This window comes from Scomber japonicus, chromosome 6, assembly GCF_027409825.1.
Source record: "Scomber japonicus isolate fScoJap1 chromosome 6, fScoJap1.pri, whole genome shotgun sequence".
Lineage (NCBI taxonomy): Eukaryota > Metazoa > Chordata > Actinopteri > Scombriformes > Scombridae > Scomber > Scomber japonicus.
In genome coordinates this window covers 13,799,322-13,809,091 of record NC_070583.1, presented here as the reverse complement: position 1 = coordinate 13,809,091, position 9,770 = coordinate 13,799,322, and the positions used below count along the sequence as shown (strand labels likewise).

Genomic DNA, 9,770 nt, shown 5'->3' with positions numbered 1-9,770 from the left:
ACTTTTATCATTCAAACACATTTCCGTCTCTTTTCACGGTGGCTTGGTGTTAAGTAGCTATGCTATTGTAAACGTGACACTAAATTTTAACGAGATTTTATGATTCAAGCCTACGTTTTCTGTTTAAATTAACTTAACTTGTAAGCTATGCCCTTTAGTTTATTAACGTACCTTAAATTAGCCTGCTAAAATGTTCGGCAGACCGTTTGTGTAGCAAATGCGCAATCCTTTAGCAGGCTACATGAAGCAAATAGCGCCTGTTGCAATTTAATGAAATGAACGAGATAATGATGTTTACTTGAAGCTGACAACAGTTGGCACCGATAGTGAATTATCTTGACTTACAGCCTATAGCCGTTCATTTCGTGCTCTGCTGATAATTAGCTTGTTATTGCTTTTATTATGTCCTTTTTAAAAAATATTTTCTATAACTGAAAATATACATTTTATACTGTGTGCTGTATAAAAGTGGAAAAGAGGAAAAGGATGGTCATATTCAGTTCCCTCAACGAAAGTATCGTAAGAGTTAAAAAAAAAACTAATTTCACCTGTTCCTGCTTGGGACTTGTAGTCTTCTCTGACGGCTGGCGTGGTAACAAAACATTGAGCAGACTTGTCTAAAGAACTACAAACAGCCTTTAGTGCGATACCGACGGACACCTCTTAACACCGCCCACACCGGCTCTGTCGGCTACAGTTTTGTCAGGCAGAAAACTTCCTGAATGAGACACAAACCCTCAACAAAGCGGACAGAGAAGCCTGTCTAAGCAAAAATCAACTTGTTGTCGTCTTATCTCTTATTTAACCGCTGATTCATCACAAGATATTTAGCGATATAACCTGTCAGCTAAGGACGGACTTGTTCACCTGCTCTAAACGGCTAATCTGATGTTAGCAGGCTAAACGTTACCTAGACATTTTAACATTAATCACCTGCGTGTCACCAGCTTTCTTCTCTTCAGTGACAACTTTCTCACCACGGGTAAGAGCCCAACTCTTTTTTAAATTGGCTTTAAAGCCCACAGTCAGTTTAACGATTAGTGACAAACTTGTTGGGAGTTCATATCGACATCATCTTATATCACTGTCAGCTGTCTGCTGCTATTTAGACTGATGAATGCTATCTTTAATGAAGATGGAAAATGAGCCACTGGTTATTAGGTGTTGTTGTCCCAGTTGTCAGGTCAGCGACTTTGAAAGGGCGCACCATACATTTCATTTATTTGGTTCAGAGATTACCAGCACAGTAAAATGATGGTGCTATACCAGTTCATGTCCTCTCTGTGTGAGTTATGGCCCTAGTCTCTTTGGTGTAATTCACCTCATGTTGATAACACACCTCAGAGTGACCTGGGGCCTGCTTCAGGATGCAGGTTCAGCAAACTCTGAATCTAACACTGAACTCTGAGTTGACTTACTTCGAGATGGGAAACTCAGAGTTTTGGGTTTCAGAACAGGTGTTCAGTTAGTTCAATCAACTCTGAGTTATTGTTACCCTGAGTGAGGCTCGTACATGAGGAGATAACAAGCCTTCATCCATGGAACACAGATAACATGATTCACCATGGCACCAGGTGAAACAAAGGGCTCAGTCCTCCTACTTCTCCCCAGTGAAGTTAGAAATATTAATTAATGCATGCAGATGATGAGAATATATTTAAGAAAAAAAAGCAATAGAGTAGCAGCAGCAAAAGGACTCGAGCTGGCGTGGCAGAAAATTACTGACAGTCAATGTGTGAGTATTCTCGAGTCTCAAGTGATGCACTTATTCAACATTAATCTCACTCTCTGTCTGTGTGTGCGCGCGCGCGTGTGTGTGTGTGTGTGTGTGCACAGCACGTTTACAATATTTTGCATCAAAGGATTGCATCCATTTTCGTTGTATTTATGCAATGACAATAAATATTCTATTCTATTCTATTCTATATTCATGCAGACCCCAATAGGTACAAAACTTAGGCCTACTTGGCAGCAACTAAGTAGTATAAAAAGTATAAAAATATAGCTCAAACAAGTAGGTTAGAATTTCATTAGCCTACAAGCGATTGTGATGTTGTTTAGACGGCCTACCTAATTAAACAGCATTCAATATATTTCAGTAGTTGATGAAATCTTCTAAGGAAAAAAAAAAAAAGTAAATGGTTCAGCCATCCCAACACTGCCAGTATTTGATAATGTCTATTTGACAACAACACCTAAATGCCTTTAAACATACACCACAAAAGTGTACAGTAAACGTTTAAGTGCAAGAGTCACCAGGGACATGAGGCATGCACAGTAACCACTTGCCTACCAAGACCCTCCAAATACTGCATTTCTGACAGCCTGACAGACAGTTGCCTTGGAAACATGCTCAGCATCACCAATGTTACATATAAAACTGCCATTGGCAAAAAAATAAAACAAAATGCAACACAAAGAATTTGTTCTGAACTGAGAGCATGTCCACGATGTGTTGTACTGACTATACGAAGGCTGAGAATATTGTTTAGAAAAATAATCGATTGTACAGAAAAACAGAAACACTCAAACAGACAATCATCAGAGAATGATAAAAGTTTTCACTGAACCTACTTTCTGAAACAGGCCCCTGATTACTTTAACTTTGAGCCAGACAGTTCAAATCTGCTGTTTGATGTTGTGTCTGGTCAGTCCTTTTAAAAACAACAACAAGAACAAAAAACACTTACAGCCCATTTTAATTGAATAGTTTGAATAATTGATTCAAAAGGTAGTCTAACACACACCCTTGCTGACATTTGTGGCATGTCATTTTATATAACAAGCAGGAAAAAGCTTGTTATATAAAATGACAGTTCAGGTGTCGCCATTAAGGTTTACGAGTAAGCCAGCATGCAAATACTAGAAACTTGGCACCACCACATCGAAACATAATGGAGCAGTCAGGATTTTTTATGTTGCAGCAGTCTTTGTTCAAAATTCAAGTTCAAAATGTCCACCATGGAAAAGTCTATTATCTTAAGACACATAGGGAGGAGATCTGGGTCACATAAGCTTAAAGTTAACACACCTCCACTTTGCTGTCATCACAGTTGCTCCATCTATGGAAGAAATCTCAGCCTATCTTAAACAAACATTACTGTAATCATTTTAAGATTGACCAAACCTTAATTGATCATTTATGGTTTTGAGCCTAATTGACTTTGTGTTGTTGTAACTAATTGACTTTCCACACTTATCAGCAGTTGTCCCTCCAGAATCTGCGCCCACTTTTTAAAACAGAGACAAACCCTATCTAAACTGAATATAACTTTGAATACCTTCACCTGTGTAAAGCATTTGAATTGGGTTGCTAGGAAACACTGTAGGTCTGTGTTTATCTTGTTGTTGAGTTTCTAGGATTATGAAACAAGAAGAGGACATCCTCCCAAAAGTATTGAAGCTCTGAGAGACTGCCTCCAAAATTGACTGTGTGTAAATGAACAGCATTGTTTTGCCCTTATTTTTGCTATTATTCACTTGATCTCTGAAATGATCATACATTGCATCTCTGTGGCTAGAAAATAACTGCTTGTAACCATGTCAATCACAGCTGTTTGTCAAATGCTTGCACCTGTATGAAGTTGATGCTTCTTTAATAATCCTAGTTAATTATTGATATAAGAAAGGACAAATTAAGATTCTAATGAACTTAAAGGCCTGTGAACTTAAAGTCAGGTTCAGGTGACTCATGGAAATCCTGAAATCATGAACAATGAGTTGGTATGTGAGTTAGTGTCCCTGCCATCAAAGAAATGACATGCTGCATTTGATGAGTCAAGCGCAGAATGACGGCACATTAGATCCTGTAGAGATGTAACACAGCAAACAATAGCTGAGGAAAAACCGGTCCTGGAGGTGTCACATGCAGGTGGGTGTATTTGTGTTTGTGACAAAAAAAGTGACAAAAGACAGACCAGTGAAAGAGATCCTCTCTATTTTAAGCTGTAGGATTCACACATTTCCTGCTTATGATGCAAATTAGGTGAAGAATCACTGAATATGTATGCCAAGGTGCTTTATTTACCACACTGATATTTTTACTGCAGCAGTAATATTAGAGAAGGTTTTCCTTATTGAGGTATGAGTCATGCAGGTTTTGTCACCATCGCACTCAGTGGAGCAGTAAAGGACTCAGTCTTCAGCGAGGTGGCTGTTATCTGATTATCATGTGTGCTGACTGAAAGGTTTTCTGGGAAGTAGTAAACCACAGGATTTTATGACATTTATTTAATGGTTAGGATTGTCGGGTCCATTGTCGGGATCATTATAAAAATGTGTTTTTATGAATGTATCTTTTACTGTCTATATTTTCCCTTCTTTCAATTTTCAATACAGGAACATTTGAATACCTCACATTTACGTGATTAAACTGACTGAGTGCATATTTTTAAAATTCCCGACTGTCATTTCCATCCACCATCATCTACTTATCTCTCCCTGCTTGTTCACCTGTCCTGCCTTCTTCTTCTTCTTCTTTTTCAGTTCCTCATCTGCTCCAATTCTGTCAATCTCCGTGACTGATTGAATGTGGTGAAACTGGCATCAGTGGACGAGGGCACACATAACGGGCCATTGATTGGTCAAGGATGACCATGGAAGACATGAGGAATGAAGCCGACATCTCCTCAAGAGTCTCTATGGCTCTCTACTCTGTGATGTATCCTGTTTTTAACCAGGTAAACAAATAACAAATATGATGATGATATGATATGTGATGCATGAGATTTTGCATTTAAGTAGTTAAATATTCAGGTCAAGAAGATTGAGGTTATAATGTGGCTTTAGTGTCAGGATTTTAGGATTTTGTGCAAGGTTCAGAGAATGGGGAGAGGGTTAGGCTTGTGCTTGAGGTGCTTGTTATAACCCACAAGGAAAAACAGCGAAAAAAGAAGAGAGACGCATATAGTAGTTAAGAAGAGTGAGACAATCAGAGCTGCTATAATAAAGTGTTAAACATGTTATTCAGTGGAAGTGTTAATATGTGGAGATTGTGTGTGCATCTACTATATAATGTTTCTTTATTTATCTTTGTATCTGTGTGCTCAAAAACTTTTTTTCACAGTCCTGATGATATACAGACTGTGTGGAGTTGATCTGTATTCTTTATCTACATTTATTAAATCATTCCAGTAAATTCAGCAGTCCTAAAAAAAAAGAGAAGTGACAGGACAAAGAAAATCAGTAGAGGATACCGATAAAAAACCAAACAGTAGGCCTCATGTATCACATCAATACAACACATTACAAATCAGTAATACTGGAAGCAGTTTAACACCTTCATATGTGCTCTTTATGTTTAGGGTAATGTGCAGATACTGAGAGTATGACTATTGTACTGCAGCATACAGAAACACTTTAAGTTTGAAAACAATTTTTATGGTTGCTCCAGCCACCTCTGGGTTTGGGGTGATGACCGTGTAACTGCAGCATCACTCCTCAACCCTCTCTCCCTTCACTTCCTGTCTATCTCTACTGTTGACTCTCCAATATAGAAGCAAAATGTCAAAATAAATGTTTAAATGCAATTTCCACAAACAATAGCCAGTATCCACTCATTTCACATCTGACTCATTTTACATTTGTGTTTCTTACTGTATGTTATCCCTTCTGTGAACCTTAATAGGAAAGAATTCAACCCAACACACATGTGAGTCCATGGTGTGCAAATTAGCAGGCAGAACTATGAGGCTGAGGTTGTAACACGCTCTGTAATCCCAGAATATTAATTTAGAGGGAAGAAATAGACCTCAATACTCCTGAAGTTTAGATGGAGAACATAGATGGACGGACTCAACACAGCTTTCACTGTACAATAACAGTGTGTCCTCATTTGATATTGCAGTGTGTCAGACTGCAGGATTGGATTTCAGGAAGAGAGGCCGCAATAAGAGCTAAGCCGTGTGTGTGTGTTTGTGTTTGTTATAACTTTCAGTTGGAGGAAGTCAACCCATCAGCAGCGCAAACATTGAGAGCAGCCTTTATAAAGGTAAAAAAAAAGTTTCTTTTGCTAGTTTGTTCACATTTAATGGAATGAGCTGCCATATTTCTTGTAAAAACTGTGCCCTGACCTTTTACTTTTTAAATCACTTGGACTAGCAACCCTCTATCGATGTTTAGATGAGATATGTTTTACTGCCTCCAAACACAGAGGCGGACTGTGATTACTATCAGTGCAATTGTGTTTTTTTGTGTTTTTTTTTGTGGCTCAAGGCAGATAAGGAGTACCCAGGGCTGACCCAGGACATTGTTGTGAAAATACTGGAGAAGAAGAATTTAAAAATCGACTTTAACGAGTCTCTCCTTCGCATGGCTGCAGATGATGTGGAAGGTAGGATGATGTGTATCAGGTCAATAGCAACAAAATGTATATGCCAACACAGCATTTTTCAAAGTTCACCCTTTTACTTGGAGGCAGGACAGGGACCGTGTTGTTAAGGACACTGCAACCGACTGGATGTTTACCAGCTTCTCTTTGGCTCTGGTTTCTTTGATGCCACAGCCTGTTTTTGGTCATATTACATGAGTCCAATGTCCAGTAGGGGGAGCTGTTTCTCCACAAATCAACTCTTGTTCTCCAATGTTCCCTCGTTTCTGTCTGTAATTGAATTCCTTGTGCCGTGTACAGTGATTGATGGTAGTAATGAATTCACACATGCATACACACACACTCTTAAGATGAATTTTAACTTTACCTCCTGTATGGCTCAGTGCACCTTTACCAAACAAACTAAACACTGTCACCTAAATGTGTGTGTGTGTGTACCCACATGCATACTTGATCCTGTATCCATTTTATACATCTGCACTGTACACATTTGTTTTATCATACATTCCCCCATTATGAATTGCATCTTGTCACTGTCTGAAGCTATTTGCATGTGTGTTGACATGCGTGTCGCAGAGGACTTAAGAGATCTGTATTTTTTCTCTTCCACGGTATTATTCAGAGTTCATGATTGACAGGCGAGAACCAGTGTTCCAGGAGCTGAATGAGAGGGCCCGAGCTCTCAAACACATCCTCAGCACCATACCAGATGAGATCAATGACAGAGTAGGCTTCCTACAGACCATCAAGTAAGATAGCACAGTGTGGGAATGTGCATGTGTGTGTGCAATGTAGATCAGGTTTAATTCTACATTAAAGTTTTAGTGGAACTTCTTGGACTCATTTTGAATACATTGCCAGAAAACGTCTCAGTCAGCTAGTTCAAAGGGTGATAAAATCATTTATCTCTGCGCTCAAGTAACCATGGAGTGTTATCTACAATGACCCTACTTTCTCTAAGAGCACCAGTGTGACTTCAGCGCCCTTATTTTAGCAAGATAGCGAGTGTTTGTATGCAATATGTGTGCAGAATGATTTAAAAACCCCTCATTGCTGTTGCTAATCATGTTGTTTTCTTTAAAAGAGGAACTAGTGTTTGACAGTCAATGACACTTTCTCTCCCAACTGGTCAGCTGTGTTTATAAAATCACAAGATAAAGTGTGGTCAAACCAGGCTAGAAGCGTAGAGCACTGCAGGTCATTCTTAACCTTGAGAACAGTGTATGTTACAAAGTGTTCTAAACTTAAGGTCCACTTTTTAGCTTTTTCGGGGCTTTCAACTGTATCTCTCAGTCTTCATCAACCAGTGGAAGTGGCCTGACATGTCATAATATCAAGTCATTAAAAACATGCCACGCAAACATTCATACAGTAGATATTAATCTTAGATATTTTATTGTATGTCATTGAAAAGTCAAAAAGTGTTTACATGAACACACAATCACACTAGAGAGAGGAAAACAAAGGCGTTTCATTCTCTTGGCCCACTTTGCCATTATTTTGATCAAATTCAATACCCTTAGTGAGTCACTGCTTAAGTTACTTACCCAGCGGAGGGAATGCTGAAAAATTAAATTTACAAAGCGGCAGATTTCAAGTGCATACGAGGGGGAGAAAAAGCTGAAGGTGAAGGCGTGTTTGTAGGGAAAAAGGGAACTAGCAGGATCAAAGAACTTTAGTTTCAGGGTATCACTGCCTGATGAAAACTGACAGATTTTGAAATATATTGTTTTTTTAACATGCTGTTATTTGTGTGCGTCATACACAGAGACATTGCAAGTGCCATCAAGGAGCTGCTAGACACAGTTAATACAGTCTTCAGGAAATGCCAGTATCAGAATAGACGGGTAAGTAGATAGATGAAGAAGAATATAACACATACACACAAACACAGTTCCTTTGAAATAAGTGGAGCTGAAAGGCTGTCTGTATTTATTGGTTAGGCACTGGAACAGCAGAAGAAAGAGTTTGTGAAATACTCCAAGAGTTTCAGCGACACTCTCAAAACCTTCTTCAAAGATGGAAAGTATGACACTTTTTCTAGTTTCTTCTCTGTTTTAGTAGTTTCCTCTGTCTCTTCTTCTCTTCTTCTATCCTCTGCAGTTTCCTTCTCTGTCTCCTCACTCACTTGTTCAATGCAACCTTTTCCATTCTTACATGCACACGCAGTTATCAGCACATTCAATAGTTGTACACGCACAGGCCAGCACATACACGAACACTGTCACCGCCATATAAATGGTTGTCGTTTGATCACAGGCCCGCTTCTATCAAATCCACCATTGCTGAATAATTCCCTTGACCCATTTCCTGCGAATTCATGCTGGCTTGTTTTCTCTGAAGCCTGACATTTTCCATTCCAGCCAGATCAAAGTGTTTCCTGGATCAATCCTAATATCGTTGCCGTGGTTTCTTTGCTGTATGATTGACATGTATGTCCTTGTGTCTCTGTCACGGTTGTTTCCAGAGTGATAAACGTGTTTGTCAGCGCCAACCAGCTCACCCACCAAATCAACATGATACTGCAGGCCTTCAAGACTATGGTGTAGAAGCCAGAGAGGATGATGCTCAGAGACACACATCTTTATTAGAGAATACGTGAAATGAGGCTTTGTAATTTGTAAAGACATTTTTATTATTTTGGGCTGTATAATTTATAATTCTGTGGCTTTGAGGGGAGATCAGGTAGTTTGAGGTTCAAAGCAAATCAGGTTGACAGTAATTGCCAGGGATTTTTAACTCTCTTTAATGTTGTTCTTTTATCAGATTCTTAAGGGGATATTTCTTCATTCCTTTATGTATTTCTCCTTCTCTGTGAATGTCTGTGAAGGTCTGAAGAAATATTCAGAAAATATGATTATTTCCCATGTCCTTAAAAGATTTGTGATTGCAAAAGTCTTAAAAAGAAATACACTGAAGAAGTTTCAAACATATTTTCTGTAATTCCAGTTTCATTTTGCTGTAGTTTTTTGTTGTAAAGTGTAATATTAAATAATACAGTGGTATCACCTACTTTGCAGCGTATCAGTGAATATGATACCAAACTTCAAGGTGATCTAATCTGAAAACAAAATCTGAAGAATGTTTTGGAATTTGAAATGGACATAGTCTGTCTTCTTTCTTTGTCCGGTGCTTTTAATTGCTTTAAACCAAAGGGTCGTACTGTAAACACGGGCTTTGATTTTCTTTTTTACTGGAGTCTTAAAACTGCAGTGCAGAATTTCCGTCACATTTCAAGCCCTTGCCAAACACTAGAAGTGCAGCTCTTCTAGACCTTCCCAATATTATTGGACCAAACGGATCAAATTTTGATAGTGAAATGAGTCATTTGCTTTTTATTATTTGCGATTATCAAATAAACTATCAAAATGCAAAATGTTAAGTTAATGGTCTGATCCAGAATTATTTTGGATGATTATATGTTATATGTATATGAGCTGTA

General features: G+C 38.5%; 1 protein-coding gene across 1 annotated transcript; it reads left to right on the top strand.

The window, feature by feature from the left end:
* The first annotated feature begins 661 nt into the window (after window positions 1-661).
* On the top strand, window positions 662-9,336 carry LOC128360400 (programmed cell death protein 10-B-like). The gene is made up of 8 exons (XM_053320826.1): window positions 662-982; window positions 4,486-4,679; window positions 5,936-5,989; window positions 6,214-6,331; window positions 6,951-7,077; window positions 8,097-8,175; window positions 8,272-8,354; window positions 8,796-9,336. Exons 2-8 carry the CDS (start codon window positions 4,590-4,592, stop codon window positions 8,875-8,877), a joined length of 633 nt encoding a protein of 210 aa, XP_053176801.1. The 5' UTR covers window positions 662-982; window positions 4,486-4,589; the 3' UTR covers window positions 8,878-9,336.
* The last annotated feature ends 434 nt before the right edge of the window (window positions 9,337-9,770 follow it).

Bases quoted from the DNA above. Each gene is read 5' to 3' on its own strand.
- LOC128360400 (XM_053320826.1), top strand. From the start codon at position 4,590: ATGACCATGGAAGACATGAGGAATGAAGCCGACATCTCCTCAAGAGTC. The intron at 4,680-5,935 runs GTAAACAAATAA...TATAACTTTCAG, and splicing joins TGTATCCTGTTTTTAACCAG to TTGGAGGAAGTCAACCCATC. The intron at 7,078-8,096 runs GTAAGATAGCAC...CGTCATACACAG, and splicing joins GGCTTCCTACAGACCATCAA to AGACATTGCAAGTGCCATCA.